Raw genomic sequence first — 19,018 nt, forward strand, 5'->3', positions numbered from 1 at the left:
CCCCCCCCCCCCCGCACCTGACAAGCCGGCTCCGCGTCGTCCCGCGCGTCCAGCACCGGAGGCAGCCCGTCTCCACGTGAACTCGCAGCACTGGCCCGAAAGGCGGCTTTTAAAGCGGCCTCGTCACCGTTGGCGCCTTTGCCGAGGCCCCTGCGTGGCTGCGGCGCGACGTGCGGACGCCTGGCCGGAAACGGACGTCCTTCCGTCGCGGACCCGCCCGCCTCCTCGCGGTAGGCGGATGCCTGACGCGGCTCCAGACAGGGGCCGCTCGCGGCAGCGACCAGGGAGCCCGCGTTGGCCGCGACCGTGATGAGGAAGGAAGGACGCTAGGGAGCCCGAGGCTCCGCGCTCGGCATTTCAGACAATTAACGCGCTGAATCCTCACAAAAACACCATCAGCTCGAAATTAAGAGGATTACCTTAGAAAGTGGGCCCACCGAGTCACACCACCGCCCTCTGCCTCCGAGGCCGTGAGGGGCGCCGACACCGCCTGCCCCGCGCAGCCCACACGACACGCCCACCGCGGGCCGCGTGGGAGGGAGGGGGTAACGAGAAAGCCACATCCGGGCCCCACGCCGGCCTCCCAGCTGCAGACGAGCGGCTTCCATAGGGACGCCGGTCATGCTGGGACAATGTTAAGTGGGGTTATGTCGACTCAGTGTGTGCATGTGTGTGCATGCCCGCGCGTGTGTGTGCTCTGTCCGAATGTATCTGTGCACATCTGTGCATATGTACGTGTGTGTCTGTGTGCTGTGACTGTGTGTGTACTTGTGGGTGCCTGTGTCTGTATCTCTGTGAGTGCACGTGTGCTGCACATGTGCGTCTCTGAGCGCATGGGTGTGCGTGTGTGTGCACGTGCACATGTGCAGAAACGTGAGGGGAGACTGTGGAGTCAGCAGGGAGCGGCTCAGCCAGGAGGCCCCGGGGCCGTGGGGTATTTAGAAACTGGTTCTGCAACACTGAAGCCAGGGAACCGAGTGTGCGGTGTGTGCAAGCCCGGCTCCGCTCAGGATTCCGCGAAACGATACTTCTAGAAGGAGAGCCCCAGGCTGGCCCCTCCGAGGGCAGGGAAGGGTGGGCATGCCTGTGGCCTGCCACCGGTTCAGTGTTATACCTGGTTCTTGCCGCGGGCCGTGGGGTCGCGGGACAGTGGACACGTGCCCTCGACGCCGCCCGTGGGGACATGGCTTGGAGGAGGAGGGAGGCCCAGACGCCGCCGGCTCAGCCGTCAAAGAGGCCCTGGTGCTTGTGTCTTTCAGGAATTCGCAGACTCCGTGTCCCAGCTGGTCACGCAGAAGTTCCGCGAGCTGACCGCGGGCCTGGCGTCGGCACACGCCCGCCACAAAGCGCTGGCGGGGATCGTCATGAGCACAGGTAACACCTCCCGTTTTCCCTGTGGGAGCCTCACCTGCGACGAGCAGAGATCGAGTGTTTGCCTGATCTCGGGAACCAGAGATCTCTCTTCCACACACAGAGGCAACAAGAAAAGCAGAACTAGGGGCACCTGGGTGGCTCAGTCGGTTAAGCGTCCGGCTTCGGCTCAGGTCATGATCTCACAGTTCATGGATTCGAGCCCCGAGTCAGACTCTGTGCTGACAGCTCAGAGCCTGGAGCCTGCTTCCGATTCTGAGTCTCCCTCTCTCTCTGACCCTTCCCTGCTCATGCTCTGTGTGTGTGTCTCTCTCAAAAATAAATAAAACTTTAAAAATTAAAAAAAAAAAAAAAGAAAAGCAGACCTAGGACCCAGGTCGCTCAGTGCCCAGAGTAGACGGTCAGCAGAGCTGCGCTGACAGCGGCTGTAAAATCTGCCTCCTCCGAGCCGCTCTGCCACGCGCCTCACTCCTGTTTCCCGCCAGGCTCCCACATCACGGTGATCTCTGTACACTGTTGGTGTCGCTAGGGCAGGAAGCCAAGGTCAGGCCAGGCCGCCGAGCGTGGGGGCGGAGGCTGCTGTCGGGTGCCTGCGGTTCCTCGGTGCAGGGCGTCTGAGTCCTCACGGGGTGCAAGCCCCGGCCCGGGAGATGGGGCGCACTTCCTCCTGCCAAGCGGTTGGCAGACGGCCCCCAGCCCCACACGCGCTGCACAACGGGAGGGAACCATCCTGCCCACAGGGAAGGTGGCGGCCTCCGCCGACAGCCAGGGCGGGAGGGAGAGGCGATGGCTGATCTTCAGCAACCAGATTTGGTGAAAACGCCTCGTTACTAGCCTATTAATAGTCCCTAACCAGCTGGTTATTTGAATTCTACCGTTTCTGGCTGCACAGCTCCACCTGTGTTGGTAACTGACTTTGAGCTAAATTTCACACAAAGACTTTGTGTGTCTCCACACAGACCACCTATCTGAGGACCAAACAGCTTTATGTTAAAAATCCATTAAAACCAGATAGTTGGCATGTTTTCCCAGCTGTGGGAGGACCAGCAAAGCCTCTCAGGACGTCTCAGAAAGAAGGAAATAAAAATGCCCCCTCCCCCGACGGTGATTTGGCGAGTTGAATAAGGCATATGAAATGCTCTGAAAGGTAACAACTGCCTCATGAGGACAGTGGGCTGTGAGGCCAAGGCAATGCGGCTGCGCCAACGAGACCTCGGTGTCTGGTGCCTCAGCTCGGCCCAGGCCACCGACACCTGCCCCCTCTCGTGCTTTCACGAACATCTGCCTCCTTGTAGGAGGTGGGGGATTGTAAGGGCCAGGAGTCCACCTCTGTCGAAATCATTCCTGCTGGACGCAGCCATTCTTCCCTGCAGCCAGCCGGCGACCCCGGATAGAGCAGCCCCCACTTTAGGACTAATCTAGGAAACCACGAGAGGCGCTAGAGGCCAAGAACAGTTGCTTGGGTTTGAGTCCCAGCCCCACCTGCAAGTAGCCATGACTGTAGGTCAATCAGCCTCTGCAACTCAGCGAAGGACAGGAAGGAAGGAAGGAAGAAAGGAAGGAAGTTAAGGAGGAGGAAGGAAGGAAGGAAGGGAGAGGAGGAAAGATGAAGGAGGGGAGGAAGGAGAAAAATATTTTACAAAGGCTCGTGGGAAAATGGCACGTAAAAGTGGTCAGTGAAAACACTGTTTTATGTGCAGACAATTTATCTGCATGATCAAGATTTATTCTATGATGTGCAGCCTTACAAGGTGAAGTTTCACTAATTAGTAACCGTAAACATTGAAGAATACATTGCTGAAATTTACTTTCCTGTCATAGGGAGAAGATTTAATAAACACGTCGACTCACAAGACATTAGGGCAATGTATGCAAAATCACTGGCAGATATTTTTTTAATCATTGACCTAAAGCTGGCCTGACCCCAGTTCTAGCGCCGGTATTTAAGCAAATGCGTAAGAAGCCCCAAGAGGGAAGGATGTTCTCACTCGAGCTCCCAGTCTGGGTACCGAGTGGTAGAAGGAAAACGAGGCTCGGGTGGGCGTGGGGAGAAAGCTGATCTCAAAAACCACCACTTAGGGACAGAAGAGCTTTGCCCTCTGTCTGAATCACACAGCCACTGGCCAGAACCCAGCAGAAGAGAGTGCGGGACGAGACGGCGCTGTCCCGCCAGCTCCTGGGGGAAGCCGATGCTCAGCGTCTCCTTGTGTCCGTGTGACCCTAACCACCCTATCGGTTCCGTGTCCACTGTTTCAATTCTGAGCAATACTGATTTGCACTGTTAAGATCTGACTTAGTTTTCATGATCGTATTTGTAATATTTGTAGTTTTAGACGATATGTTGACACTCTTATTTCTTGTCCTACAAGCTGAAATGGCCTGTCTTCGCTTCACGCTCCGCCTTGCGGGCGGCCCTGTCTCACTGTGCGCGTTTATTTACATCATCATACACAATCTGTACTTACCTTCTATTTTCCACCGTGCCCACCTTCCCTATGTCTGGAGGGCCGAAGGTGGGAAACCACACGGCCCCCACGCGGGCAGGACACGGTAGGGCCCCTGGCACCAAGCGGGCTGACCTAGGGCTACTGTGCGGTCACCACACCGCGTCCTGAGAGTGCTGTCATCCAGTCTCGTAGACTCTCCTTCCGCCACCACTCAAAGTCATGTCACATTTGGGCTGGATCCAAATTTGTAGTTACACTTCCTTAAAGAGCTGCTGAGGGAGGGTGTGTGTTTTCCGGGACACTCAACTTTCTTTTCTTTCGATGAAAAGAAGGAAGTACCTGCAAGTCCCTGGGTCTGTGGACAGGCCCACATCCTCCTCGGGGCCCAGGCCGCGCCCCAGCACCCACATTGCCTCTCTGTCCTCCCTCCTCCCTGTCTAGCAGGTGCAGCCTTGAGAAACACCCTTTAAAACTCGTGGGGGACAGGAACCAGCAGGCTCGGTGTCCCGACCAGCTGTCATGCTCTGGGAATAGTTTTGCTTGGGGAGAACTGTGCGCTGAAAAGTATTTTCCCTGCACATTTGGAGGAGATTTTTCTATTATCTCTTACCTAATGTTTCTACTTAGAAACAGCTGGCTAATGCCTTTGCCGGATCGCCCCCACCCACCAAGGAGGGGACAGGGTCCTCTCTTAAACTGAATGTCCTAGGGGCAGCTGGGTGACTCAGTCGGTTAAACCTACAACTCTTGCTTTTGGCTCAGGTCATGATCTCACAGTTTATGTGTTCGAGCCCTGCGTTGGGCTCTGCGCTGACAGTGGGAGCCTGCTTGGGAGTCTCTGTCTCTCTCTCTCTGCCCCTGCTCGTTCTCTCTCTCTCAAAATAAACTTTAAAAATAAATAAACGGAATGTTTTATAATTTCACAAGAATCTGTGCATGTGCAAGCCAGGCACCTGCCCTGCTTTGTTTAAGCTGTTCAGTTTCGGTACTGTTTCCGTCCATCATTCTGTGGATAAATTGCTTCGTTTCCACACACTTTTGTCAAGCGTTCAAAGCTCTGACTGGATCCACCGTCCTACCTTCCTGGGGTCGTCTACCCTTTTCCTCTGTTCTTGGGCGTTTCTGGAACTTCTCTGACGGCCCTTCAGCCGCCCGTTGCTTCTTAATCTCTGCAAGCCGTGTTCATCACCCATCACCCCAGGTTCCTCCCTTCTCTTGTTGTATTGAGGTGATGCTCCCCACAGGTCCCTGGGGAGACTCAGCTGCCGAGCCCTGGGCCGCCTCTGGGAGGGAACTTTGTTTACCATCCATCTCCTTTGTCTCTTTTTGCTTTTGTCTGATATTCGCAGTTGTGAGGAAAATACCAGCTCGACTATGGCCAGTGAGGCTCGATTTCCTCAGTAACTGTTTCCCTTTCCCAAGATACAGCGGAAGGTGGGGACTCCTCTGATCAGAAGCCTCCTTGGCCCCGGGTGGGTCAGGGACCAGACAAAGCCAAGACTTAAAATAAAAGTCACCCTTGGAGCCTGCCGGCGTGGCGCCTGCCTTCTCTGAGCCCACCTGCAGGCCACTGCTCCCTCATGACGGCTCCTGACCCTCCCCTCCCCCACACGCCCTCCCAAATCCCTTCCTTCTGTGGATCCCACGGAGGAGAAGCAAACATGTGGCTCCCTCCACCCTCCTGAATTGGAAACCTGAAGCCATTTAGCTAAGTTGTCAAGTGATGACTGTCTTCCCCTTTGTGAAGAAAGTCGGGCGTTTCCATCAGAAAGTGATTATTGAAGGGACCATTAATGATGATTTCTATTTGATATGCAAATTTATAACTTTGATAGCACTTTTGCATACACTAATCAAGTTAATTGCTACAACCCTGAGAAGTGGGAAAGGCAGGAAACTTAATTACGGCTTTTAAGAATACAGACGAGGAGACCAAGAGGGTAGGTGCCTCTCCCTGAGTCCCGGAAGCCGCGGGGGTCCCTCTACATGCGTGCATGAGGCGCGGTGCTGAGATGCTGGATCTTCGCCTGGAAACGACTTACTTCTAAGCTTGTTAAACAAAGAACCAGAAGAAGACTCCCCGGTGTGTTAAGAGGTTACGCTCCAGCCCTGCCCTGCTGGCCTGCTCCGCCCACACAGCCTTCTGGTTTCTGCTGACCTGTGGCTGTGACTGCTCACAAATGCCCAAGGTTTATGAGCGCCCGGCAAAAACGGGACGGGGAAGACAACAGTGAGGCTGAGCTTCAGGAAAACGGCCCAGAACAGCTCCGTTCAGGACCTCAGAGCCGTGTAGGCCCTGCGGGCCAGGCTGACTTCCTAGGAAACCCTGAAAGTCCCAAGTAACAACAGGGAATGCGTGTCCCGCTGGTTCAGAACGTGTTGCTCTGGACCTAAAATGGCCACACGGGGTGAAGAAATCCGCTCTTGGGCTGGTGCACTGCGTGCCAGGCACGTGTCCAGGCACGTCACCACTCGCGGGGCCCAATCCTGTACCGTAAGGAGCATGAGGGACAATGACTTTCAGTCTTGGGTATAGAAAGTGGTCTACACCACAAAACGCAGGATGTATTTTACCGCTGAGCCTTGTGTAGCATGAATGCCCCTCCTTAAAACGGAGAGAACAGAAGAGCCCTCACTGGCCGAGTCGCCGGGGCCCAGCCTGTCCAGAGGAACTTCCCGTGGGGGGCCCGGAAGAGCTACCTACAGAGGGGTGGTGGCCGACCTCGGCTCACCCAAGGAGACACCCAAGAAGACACACGCAGGGAGGGAGGTGGCGGTTCCTCGCGCACTCTCTCAGGATCAGGCACCCCGTCAACACTGCTCAGACCTTCTGCATTTCCCTCAAGGTGACGTCACAACCCAGCAGGGAACTGCCCCCAAAGATCTCACTGGTGGAAGAAAACCACAAAGTATTTTATTTCAAGGCGTTAAAACTAACCTCAACTTTAGTCTCTTAACTATAATCTCTTTGTAATGAACAAATGGTGAATGAATGAATGATGAATGATTGGAGCATGTAAGACCTGCCTATGGGCTTATGAGGCAGCAGCCATCAGTGAGGGTCATGGACGGATCCTCATTTTGCCTACAGCCCAGCGGCACCTGTTCAGGTTTATTTTTAAGATGTCCTTGAACACACCCTGTTTATCAGCTGCTCCAAGCCAGTCCTCCCTCACACAAAGCCCATGTTTTACAGTGAAGACAAGTCATAAAAAAAGCATGGCTCTAACGAACTTCTCCAGCGGATGGCGTCACGAAGTCTGGTTGCAGATAAGAGGAACAGATATGTGCAATCCTAATAGCTAGAAATCACAGCATTTATATAGGATTCGATGGCACCCTTGACACACTTTACAAGATCTCTTTACGTCCTCAAGAACTTAACAGCGCTAATCTTATCCCCATTTTCCACATGAGGCAGTGGACGAGTTCCATTGACCCAAGTCTCAGGTGAGCAGCAGAAAAGGGTGCCTGACTCCAAAGCCTGGGTCCTGGTGCAGGGTACATCCTGCCCACCTGCGCCTTGCGGCTTTATGTCCCCCATCCTGGCACTACTGTCCCCAGGGCAGCGCACACACAGCTTACTTTCCTCCTAACGTCGACGCGTCTGCAATATTTGAAGAACACAGCCCTGCGGACGGCTAGGAACCGTGACGCTGGTAGGAAAAAAGTCTGCGTCAAAAGTGAAAACGTTTCCTTTGGTCTTACCCATAGACTGAGCCAGCATTTTTAAATTTACCTGACTTCAAACTAATTAAAGGAAACTTTAAGGACAGAAACTGAGAAGAGGAAGGAACTGATTTGCAGGAAAAGACATAATCAGAGTCTGACCAAGTGAGGAAAGAGGCAAAAGGGCAAGTGCTTGGCAGCCTGAGTGAGACAGACATTGCAAGGTGCCGTGCAGCTCCTGCTGGGGAACACTTCCCAAGTGCCAGGCCCCGACATTGAGGTTGGGGGGTGCTGTCTCCACGGGAGGTTATGGAAACCCTACTGTCAGGGTCATGACATTCGGTGGGTGCAGCGCTAGGAAACAGGGAGTCAGCTCATTTCTAAACCACAGTCTCAGGCAGTCTGCATATGGGATAAATCATAGCTGTGATATCTGTGTCTTGGATGCTGGTTGGTATATTTACCTTCAGTTTTATTCTCTGAAATGTAATCACTTCCCTCAAAATCAGAGGTTGTGTTGTGAAAATTCCATTCAAGGTTTAAATAGGCTAAGAATGCTCAGTCCCAGTCAAATAAATAAAAGTACATTCCCAAAGATCACCTAGTGTTGGCACGCCGGGCGGGGGTCCCCTGGGGGACGTTCAGTGCATCGGGCGCCCAGCCAGAGAGCAAGACAGCCAGCCACCTTCCTACATCCTGGGACCCGTTTCCTGGTGGGGAGAGGTGACCGTGTCAGCGAGTGAGCAGACCAGTTCTCCCGGGACCGAGCAGGCCAATGCAAGAGGCCAGCCAGGAAGACACACTCACTCTTGTCCCGGGACTTCTCTCCACTGTCTTCCCCTGGGAGGGTGCTGGAGTGCTCGTTCCCGTTCACAGCGAGCAGCACTGAATTACCATGACGGCCACCTCCCGGACCTCAGTGTCCCCAGCTGCCCAGCTGCAGTGTCCTCTGGGACCCGGCTCACGCCCACGAGACTGAGGCCAGGGCGCCACAGTGAGCACGAGCCAACTGTGGTGCCATGCTGCGCAGCAGGGACACCTGTGGTCTCTGAACCAGGAATGCCGTGTCCCCCGCCGGCATCCCTGAGACGGTAATGGCTGACGTGCCAGCCTGCAGAGCAGGTAGGGTCCCAGACCGTGACCAGCCTTCTCCCAGAGTGTCTTCATGCAAATGCAAGGGAGGGCGCACAGAGGGCACAGCTGTCACCTCATTGCTCTGCCACTTGCTTTCCTCACGCAACAATGGACCCCCTCCCGCTGGACACTTAGGCCGCTGAGAAGATGTGCTGTTACAAACACGGCTGCCCACGTGGCTGTGTGCCCACATCACTTCCGCACACGGGCTGCTGAACGGCTCCCAGAGTTCCCAGAGCCAGGGCTGCCGGGTCGAATGCACTCTTTCCACATACGTTCCTGCCCCTGCTCGTGAGGCCAGCGGCCACCCCACGGCCCTCCCAGCTAACTGCGTTAACACACTTTTAGACGTTGGCCAGCCTGATGAAGAATTACATGCAAGTCTTTTAATCAGTGACACTGTGTGTTCTTTCATATATTTAGGAACCCTTTATGTTTTCTTTCTGTGACCTGTTTGTACATAGCCTTTCTCATTATTCTATTGGGATTTTTTTCTCTAAAAGTTCTTGATATATCAGATATAAATTGTTGTGGTACAAATTGTATTTTCCCCTAGGTTTTAACTGTCTTTATACTGACTTTAAAGAAGTTTTTCCGTTGAGAAGTATTTTATGCATTTGAATTCAGCAATTTTTACTGCTTTGAGACTTTTAATTATAATTAGAAAGGTCTTTCACCTGCCAAATTTGTGAAAAGATGATCCCATGTTTTTTTCTATCACATTCGCATCTTTTCTTTAAATATTTTTAAAAATTGTTAAGTAATCTCCACACCCAGCATGAGGCTTGGACTCGTGACCCCAAGATCAAGAGCCACACGTTCTACCAACCGAACCAGCCAGGCGCCCCTACATTTTCATTTCCTTAATACCCAAAGTCCACAGTTTACATTCCTGGTGTCATACATTCTGTGGGTTTGGACACATGTGTAATGACACAGATCCACCACCACGGAGTCACACGGACTAGTCTCACTGCCCTAAGAGCCCTCTGTGCCCCGTCTCTTCACCCCGCACCCCACACAGCCCTTCGGAAGCCCCTCAGCTTTCCGTCTCACACTTCCACCACTCCCGGAGTGTCACGTAGCTGCAGTCACCAGTGTGGAGTGGGGCTGCCGGCGTCCTTCACTTGGTAGTAAGCATGCAGGTTTCCTCCGCGTCTCTTCATGGTTTAAGAGCTCATTCTTTTTAGTGCTGAAGACCAATCCATTGTCCGGAGGGACCGCATCACCCCCATGCCATCCTGCTGCCCGGGCGGGCCACGCCACCATCAGACAACATCTGGGTTGCTTCCAAGCTTGGGTGACTATGAATGAAACCGCTGGCAACACCATGTGCAGCTCATGTATTCATGCCGTGTGGGGGAAGATGCAATTGTATTTCTTAGATGGCTCTTCAGTCACTAGACAGCACGAATGGAATAGTGGCCCTTTGCCCCCAAGGTTCAAGATGTTACCACCATATCCTGCACAATTTGGAGTCAATTTCTGGACTCGGCTCAGCTCCCCTGTGAGACGTCATGTGTCAGAATCATGGCTTTCTGTGACTGAGTCCTTACACCCTGCTTGGTGTCTCCCAGGCTTTGTGTGCTACTAATAGTTTCTTTCCCAGAATTCCCTGGGTTGCCCACCAGAATCAACTTGTGTGGTTTAAATGACGGGACAAAACTACACTTTTGAAACCGATTTTCTTTGTCAAACACAAAGCCCTGGTGCTGTTCCTGTCAGAACCATGTAACCTCATCAATCCCCTTAGGGAGGATTCATGACGGCAGAGCTTTCTGCCCAAGAATGTGGGACATCCGCTCGTCCAAGTTTTGTTTGGATCTTGGGGGCAGGGCAGCGGGTAACGTGTTATTGGTTATTCGTCTTGATCATTTCTTGTTAAACTTAACTCCTGTTACCTTGTTTGCTGCCGTAAGTGAAGCCGTTTATCCCTTACAGTCTCTCCCCCGCTGCTGGGTGTGCAGATGAAAGCTATTGATCTCTGTGTATTAACTTGCACCCTATCACCTTTCAGACTCTCATTATTCCTAGCCGTATCCCAATCGGATTCTCCAGGGATTTCCACATCCACAATCACAGCGTGTTCAACAGCAACACTATTACTTCTCCGTTCCGGTTACTGTATCTCCAATTTCCTCCTCTCCTTGTGCTGGCTAATAGCTGCAGCAAATGTTAAGTAAGGAAGTTACCGTGGGCATTCTTGCCTTATTCCTGGGCAGCACAGACACCCCTCTGGTGTTTCCCCAGCAAGCATGATGCTGGGGGAGGGCGCGTGTGCATATACCTCTTTACCATGTGTGTGCATACATGTGTCAACACCTCTCTCTATATATTGTATGTGTGTGTGTGTGCGCGCCTGTGTGTATACCTGTCTGTATGTCTGTGTCTGTGTGGTCTCTCTATAACATACCTGTGTGGATATATTCATCTCCCTATAATGTGTGCATATGTATATATGTCTCTATATGACATATGTGTGCATCTCTCTCTAACATCTATGTGTGTATACATCTCTCTATGACACATGTGTGTATGTATCTATACATGTGTGACCATATCTATATCTGTACAACACATGTGCATATATATATGTAAAATCACGTTGGAAAAATCCATCTATTTTTTACTGAGTTTTTATCAAAAGTAGCTGTTGGATTTAGTCAGATGCCTTCTCAGTGTCTATATCATATTTTTGAATTGACTTTTCATTGAATAGAATCCATCTTTGCATTTCTGGAATAGCCCCCCTTGCAGTGATCACTGCATTGCTCTTTTCCTCTGATGCCTGGCAGTTAGAATTTTATCTAGAATTTTCAGTACCTATAACCGAAGCTCCCAGAGTTTTCTTTCTGCACATTCTCAGCCAGCCGGGCAGATCAGTAATAGGCATTTCACAATAAAAACCATCAGAAGGCTTCCCTGTCTTCCTCCGCCCTGGAACTCTTTAGCCTTGAAATCGCCTGCCACTTACAGGTTGGTACAATTGTCCCAGCACTGACTGGGCTTGGGACCTTCAGGAGGGGGTCTCCAGTGACCTCTTCTGCTCGTTCTGTACAAGTCAGGGTGGTTGTGATCGTTCCTCACATCACCCGTCAGAGTGACAGAGTGACGGTGACCATTCCTCGTGCCACCCAACAGAGTGATGGTCACTGCAGTAGGGGCCACAGCTCAGCACCTGCCCCCCATGCTCACAGAGTCCGCAGCACCAGTTCCAGAGTTTTCTGTCAGATCAGCCAGAGACTAGACTCAAGTGAAACCTTCTCTTTGCCTGGCTTCTCCCCTCATCCTCCCAGTTTCCATAACTGCCTTCCAAGAGCCTCCGAGAGAACTGGGTGAGTCACTGCCCGCCAAGTCCAGCTTGGAGGGACCCCGTGCACAGAGTTCCCTCCCCTCCCTCCCCTCCCCCTGCTGACAATCGGGGTGCGGACTTGGATATTTATCACATAGCACCTTGTTCTGTAGGCATTTCTGTCTGAGTCATCTCCCCAATTCAGGACAAATCCGTTGAAGGGCAGGGCTGTGTCACGCGGCATGGGGCTGGCACCCAGGAGGCGAAGAAGTCACCGTGTCTCTCAGGGCACGAAACTGCCCAGAGTCCAGGGGAGTGAGGATTAATAAAGGGTGAAGGGCCAGCGGTTTCTGTTCCTGTGGCTCCAATTTCCACAGAATCAAAGACCACCAGACCGGCCCTCCAGAGAAACGGGGACAAGTCCCAAACTGTTCTTGTCACTACGTTATCGGGCACGGGCACCAGACACCCGGAGATGGAGGCCTGCACGGAAACAACTGTAAAGGTACCTTCCATCGCTCCAAACAGCTGCCTCAGTTAAACCGGAACGTGCAAAACCGTCTCCCCGTCCAACTGGCCTGTCCACACGGGCTCCCCCAGAAACCACGGCCGCTGGAGGGCGGCGCCCTGGCAGCTGGCCGCCTCACCCCTGGGACGAGGCCTGTTGGTCGGTGGCTCCCGGGGCCCAGCGCGCGCGCCAGGACGCTGCAGGCAGTGGGCTGGGAGCAGCCAGTCTGGGGGCTGCTCTCAGAGGTTTGCTCACCTGAGGAAGAAACCACATGATCGTCTCCTGTGTTCCCTCTTCTCGGAGCAGCGCAGCTCACTCTGCGGCCAGAACAAGGAAGCGAGTGTCCAACAGTTCCCTGAGATGCCCACAGAGCTGCATCTCACACGGAGGGGCCAGACAGGGCCAGCCGGGCCGGGGCGCTGGGCACTCCGGGGACCACAGAAACGGAGCCGGAGGGAGGAAGGAGTGAACAGGCTGGCAGGAAGAAACGCTGCTGCATCCCGTCCACCCCCTGGGCCGTCTGGAGGGTCCCCGCCCCCTCCCCCACTGCGCACACACAGAGGGTCCCCTCTCCCACCACACACACACAGAGGGCCGGCCCCCTGTCCCCCTCCCCCACTCCACATCTTTCTTTTCTCCTCTCCTGCTTTATTGCAAAAGAAGGACCCACACTCATGGGGCAGGAGCGGGCGGGCGTCATCTAGGCTTCAGAACGAAGTTCTGCGGGGCTCATTGGGGCGGTACCACCATCCACTCACCTGTCGGATACCTGCTGACCACACGCAGCGCACAATTCAGGACCTCACGAGCTTCAGATGTTTCTTGCCAAACAGGTGCAGCTGGCTTACGGTTCCCCACACCATCTTCCCAACTTCCGGTGCAGCACCTGGAAAATCGGTTCTGTTACTAACTCAGGAAACCCCAAGTGACCCATCCAATTATGACTCTCCAGGGAGCCCCCTTCTGGAAACATTTTGTGGAAATTCTGGCTCCCTGGAGGAATTCACCATCTACATGAAGAGAAAATACTGCTACAGCCATGGAACGTAAGCCCATTAGGTCAGTAGGTGGAGCAGTGGGCCTCACTGAATCAGGAACATGCACTGTGTGACCTGCCGGACCGGGGACACAGGCCACCCACGTGGGGTCTGCGGTGGCTCCCGCGGCATCCAAGCACCCACGGTAGGGAAGTGTACCCCCAGACTCATTTTGATCGAAGGCACGGTTTCAGCCCAGGAAGAAGTCACATTTATTACAGATCCCGGCAGCTGGGGCGCAGGGGGCAGGGGGCACAGCCACAGGTCCCCCCCACCCCAGGCATGGCCACAGGAGACACAGGGCTGGCGCTGGCACCGCTTGCTCACAGGGCGTTTGGGCCGACGTCACACTTTCCTCAAGGGTTTATTTAAGAAGGCCCTGGAAGAGGCCCGCAGGAGTGTGGGGGGCGATTCTGGCGCTGGTGCTGCCTTCACACCCTGACTCCGAGGCTCCGGGGCGGGCTGTCGGCCTCGCCGCTGTCCGGACAATAAACTCAGCCTTTGGTCCTCCAGGCCCCCCTACACGCAGGTGACCCACGTCACATTTTAAAACAGGAGTTTGGGGTTCGTCCTTAAGGTTTCTCTGGTTTTGTTTACCGTGCGTGCAGAGAATGTCATTTTCCTTGGCCTGGGGTCAGCATGGGCGCTGTCCTGTGACATTACAGCACGGAGCCTCCACCATGTGACGGACCCATCAGTGAGAGTGGGTCCCACGGCCAGAAAAAAGGACCACGGGGGCCATGGAGGGGGACAGGGCACGTGCCGGCAGCAGCGACCACTGCCCCGTTAGATGGCCAGGAACTGGGTGCAGAGTCAGAAAACCACCCCATCAGTGCGTCTGCCCCCAAAACTCTGTGCTCTTACTGTGTGTAAAGAGCATTAAGAATCACAACAGTAATGACTCGGACTGGTCAGAAAGTTAAGTTCTCCGTGCTCACACAGGACGTTCGCACCAGAGGCCTGGCTTCCTAGGTGCCCCCTCAGATCCACGGAAGTCTGCCCTGGTCCTGGCGGGGGTGGCCGAGAGCGGAGGGAGGGGACGGGGCTGGGGAGGGGACTTTCTGGGCTCCCGCAGGCCTCCCGCACACGAGGGGCGTCCGAAAGCGCAGTGGCCCCCGCACACGCAGGTGGGGGCAGGAAGGAGCCTCTTCACCTGCCGCCCGGCCCCTGTCTGCTGAGCTCTTTGGGGAAAACAGCCTGGTGGCGCCAACCAAAAAACTCACCCATTTTCACTGCTGTGTGTGGAGCACGGCCTGGCGCGCTGCCCTCGAGTTCCGGAAGCAGAATCTGCAGCATAGATGTTGCTCCCAAAACGCGGCGGTGAACCGAGGCCGGGGCCTGGGGGTGGCGGTCCCCACCTCCGTGCTGGGTCTATGGAGTTTCCAGGCTTGGACGTCAGGGTCCCATGAGGGGTGGGCAACCCCACTCCTGTGCGGGCGTCTGACAGGCTCGGACGTCCTCTCTGTCCCCCAGGCTTGGACGTCAGGCAGGCGCAGGTCATCGTCCTGTCCTCAGGCACCAAGTGCATCAGCGGCGAGCACATCAACGACCAGGGGCTGGTGGTCAACGACTGCCACGCGGAGATCGTGGCGCGGAGGGCGCTGGTCCATTTCCTGTACGCACAGCTGGAGCTGCACCTCAGGTGAGCGGGACCCAGGTGCGTGTGGGCGTGTGGCACTCCGGACCCCAGTGCACCGAGCTCCTTGCTCACAGAAGGACTGCCGTGCCTTCCCCAGAAACGTCTCCTCACCAGGTCCTTGGCTGTCCGCACACCCCTCGGAGCAGTGCACCCGGCACGCGCTGGCCATGGGCATGCATATGCATGCCACTGGCACCGGGGCAGGCGGGGGAGGGGAGGGGAGGGAAGGCCCACGAATCAGGCAAAGCGATGCCCCAGGGACTGCATGTGAGCCTCGGCCAGCAGCAGCCCAGCGGGGGCTTCAGCCAGTTCTGAGCCCACGGGGGGCGTTGGGGACACTACCGAGGAGGGCAGAGGCCTGTGCCCGGCAGGCTGGGGGGTCTGGGGCACAAGTCCGGGTCGGTGGAGGCAGGAGGAGCAAAGCGGGTCCCCCCAGGTTCTGGAGGCCAAGCCTTCCCCCTGTGTCCTTCCCGCACAGAACCAGGAGTCCTAGGTTGAGGACGAGAATGCGGGGGGGTGAGGGGTGGGGGTGTCTGTAACAGATGAGCACTTTCCGGGGTGTGGGGACAGGGTTGGGGGCACAGAACAGAACTGCCGTTGCTGCGTCCGCCTCCCCCATTTCACTGCCACCTGTCCAGACGCAGGCCTGCTGAGGGCAACGAGGAAAACATGGGAAAATGAGGCACAAAACCAGGCAAAGGCGTCGGCCCGACAGGCGCCTTTCCCGTTGGTTCCTGAGGGTGACGAGGACCCTCTCTCTGGCCCTAGCAAGCGGCGGGAGGACTCGGAGCACTCAATATTCGAGCGGTCCAAGGACGGCGGCTACCGGCTGCGGGACAACGTGCTGTTCCATCTCTACGTGAGCACGTCGCCCTGCGGAGACGCCAGGCTGCACTCGCCCTACGAGATCACGGCCGACCGTAAGGCACAGCCCCCTCTCCTCTGCCGTCCACGCTGAGCCTGCCTGCGCGGGGCCTGGCTGTCCCCGCGGCCCCCGAAGCCTAGCGGGGATCGCCCAGATCCCTCAGAGCAGGGCAGCTGGAAAGCTGAAATCAGCTCTTTGGTCGCCGTGGGTCTCCACCTCGTTTCAGTCATTCAGTGGCCCCTGCCCTGCTCTGCGGGAGGGAGGGGAGGACAGGTGAGAATCACAGAGGGTGAGCAGGTCCGGGAGCCTGCGTCCACCTGTTTGCAGCTTTGCAGAGAAGAACAGGGAGCGCATTTATTTACGTGTGACTTAGCCAGTGGTGGTGTTGCCCCGAGTAACAACCCCCCACGTGAGCCGGGCAGGACCTGCCCCCCTGGGGTTTGGTCAGAGCAGGTGCGGACAGCCGGGGTCCACCCCACGGAGGGGACGCTGGGTTCCAGAGTATGGGGCACAGCCGGCCTCCCGTGTGCGGGTCTGAGGACATCAGCATCTCGGGGAAAGTGTTCAGCTGCCGCGGAGGCCGGTAAATTCTATTCCTGATACCATGCATGCACGGCCCCTGCACGCACGCACACACGCAGACCCCTTCCCAGTGACACCAGGCAGACTGTCTGAGGCAGGCACTGAAATCACAAGCGTATATGAGGGATCTGGTCCCGATAAAGACGCTGACTCATCCCGGAAAGCCTTCAGTCTAGGTGCGTAGGGAAGGTTTATTTTTGGCGTCAGATTTCCCGCCACGCAGGCTGCGTTTGCGTCCTAATTACCAGTGGAAGGACAGAGAAGCACTTTCTGAATGCCCGCTGCGCCAGGCTTTGCTGAGATAAGGAAGATGCAGGGAAGGAGCACTTTCGAGAAACCCTACGTGTATTTAACTTAACCTAGTTCTCTAACACGGACTGCAACCTGGTCCAGAAAGATCCATTCCCCTTTTCCGCCTGCTTTGCTCCAGGGCCCTGGCTCTCCCCACTGGAGAGTGGTCGGGGGTCCCCATAGTGTGGCTCTGAGTTACAATGTCACCCCTGTCTCCCCCCACGGCTGCTGGGACCCAACAGCACAGCTGCGTGGCTTAGAAACAACAGGCATTTGCTGCCCACACTCTGGGGACAGGGAATGGGGGACCGAGTGTCCGGGGGGACTGCTGTGTCCTCACGTGGCGGGGAGGCGAGGGGGCTCTGTAGTCTCCCCCCCAAGGACACTGATCCCCCAGAGGCCCCTCCCCCTGACTCCATCCCCTTGGGGCTGGGCTTCAACACAAGAGTTGGTAAGGGACACGCACGTCCTGCCCTAGCCACACCCAGTGGAAAGCAAATGCAACTGAGAGTCAGGGCAAGGGAGCCCTCTAAATACATGGGCCTTTCGGGGAGCCTCCCCCGGGAGCTGGCAGGTGGCAGCAGGCACACCCCCCCCACAAGGGTAGAGCAGGGACTCTTCACTGTCATGCACCCCAGAGAAAGGAGAAGAAATGATGTGGAACAGACCCCTTTCTCCGGGAGCATTCATCAAGTGGATCTTCAGGGGAGCCGCTCCCGTATGAGACCCTCACTGCGCGCCATCAGACAGCTGCCTAGAGCCTTCCGTTTGCTCTCACACGCCTGGCATCACGAAGACCCAGCAGCCCTGGGGTCTGGGAGGAGAGGCCTGGCAGAATGTTCGGGGCCGGACCTAATTTACCTCATTTACCCGCCTCCTCCTGAGGCCAGGATGGCTGAGTGGGGACGGCCCGAGACCCCCATGTCCCCGCCTCCCTGTGCCAGGCGCCACCGCAGTCCCCAGCCCCGTTTCTGGCTTGCAAAGCTCAGAAAAAAAGTTCAGAAAAACAAACAGATACATCCTCAGAGGCACCCTGGGGCTCACTTCCTGACACAGATGTTTTTTATTTTGTGGTGCTTTTAGGAAGTGGCAGGTGCTGCTAGGGAAGAAAATAAAGCCTCCCTCTTGCATTTTTACTGCAGACTCGCCAGGCGGAGACGAGCAGGGTTATTCAGACTGCAGCCCCTGGCACTTCCTCCCGGGGACCGCTGGGGAGGGGGCTCCCAGCAAGAGCGGCACATCGCCTCCCCTTGCCCCTGGGCAAGGCCCGCTCCGGCCCCAGGGAACCTGCAGCTATCGCCCAGTGCAGGCCTTTGCTTCCGGAGGAGGGCGGGCAGGGGTGCAGGTGACTGGGCCTCTGCTCTGCCAGGGACCCGGTGGTGACACCGGACGTGCAGGCCTGTGGGGCCATCTGCTCCAAGGCCAGCACCTCCACCGCCAGCAGGTAACACTGGGGAGACTCGCCTGGCTCCCTGCTCCTACACGGAGCTCCGGGGTCGCAGCCCCAAAGGCGTGGACGCAGATGTGCCGGGTCTACCCCGCACCCGGGAGCACCAGCGCTGGAGCCGAGACCTTCCCACCCCCCCCTCCCCGCACCCGCCTGCTATGTCCCCTCGTTTGTCCTCAGCCTCCTCTGCTCGGCAGGGAGCAGAGGTGCCTGTCTGCACAGGCCCAGTGTGCCAGCTCCCCCCACACCCACACCCACGGGCACGCCCTCGTGAGCACGCACACTCTCGGCAGGTGTGTGGTGCATCCGGGCCATGGCCGCGCCAGTGACACACGGTCTGAGAGCAAGTCCTGGATGCAGCTGCCGATGTCATCCCCCTCCCCTAAAGAGTGCGGCGAGCAGGGGAGTTCAGAGAGGGGTCTGGACGACCAGGAAGCCGGTGTCGCCTTCCAAGAGGCCGGACAGAGAACCGAATCTGACTTGGCGTTTCCGAGAGAGCACCACAAAGCGATGGTGGCCGTTCCCCGGGATGCCCAGCCCGGTGGCTCAGGGCTCTAAGGGGCTCATGACTTCCCCGACCCCGAAGTCCCTGAGGCCCAGGCCACACTCAGATGACATGGAGCCCTGTGCTGTGAGGCAACCTCCCCGCCTTGGATGCCCGCTGCTCAAGCAATTCTAAATTCCCCAGTTTTCGTTTTTCCCTCACAAATATTCATCTAGATAGATCACACTTCTT

General features: G+C 56.1%; 1 protein-coding gene across 1 annotated transcript in view; it reads left to right on the forward strand.

Annotated features, from left to right (window-relative positions):
* ADARB2 (adenosine deaminase RNA specific B2 (inactive)) overlaps positions 1-19,018 on the forward strand; it is a 134,194-nt gene that overhangs the window by 80,338 nt on the left and 34,838 nt on the right. Inside the window, exons 7-9 of the mRNA XM_029955600.1 lie at positions 1,260-1,374; positions 14,932-15,100; positions 15,866-16,017. Of these exons, the coding sequence (XP_029811460.1) occupies positions 1,260-1,374; positions 14,932-15,100; positions 15,866-16,017 (436 nt within the window). The remainder of the gene's footprint in view (positions 1-1,259; positions 1,375-14,931; positions 15,101-15,865; positions 16,018-19,018) is intronic.

This window comes from Suricata suricatta, chromosome 10 (genome assembly GCF_006229205.1).
Source record: "Suricata suricatta isolate VVHF042 chromosome 10, meerkat_22Aug2017_6uvM2_HiC, whole genome shotgun sequence".
Taxonomy (NCBI): Eukaryota; Metazoa; Chordata; class Mammalia; order Carnivora; family Herpestidae; genus Suricata; species Suricata suricatta.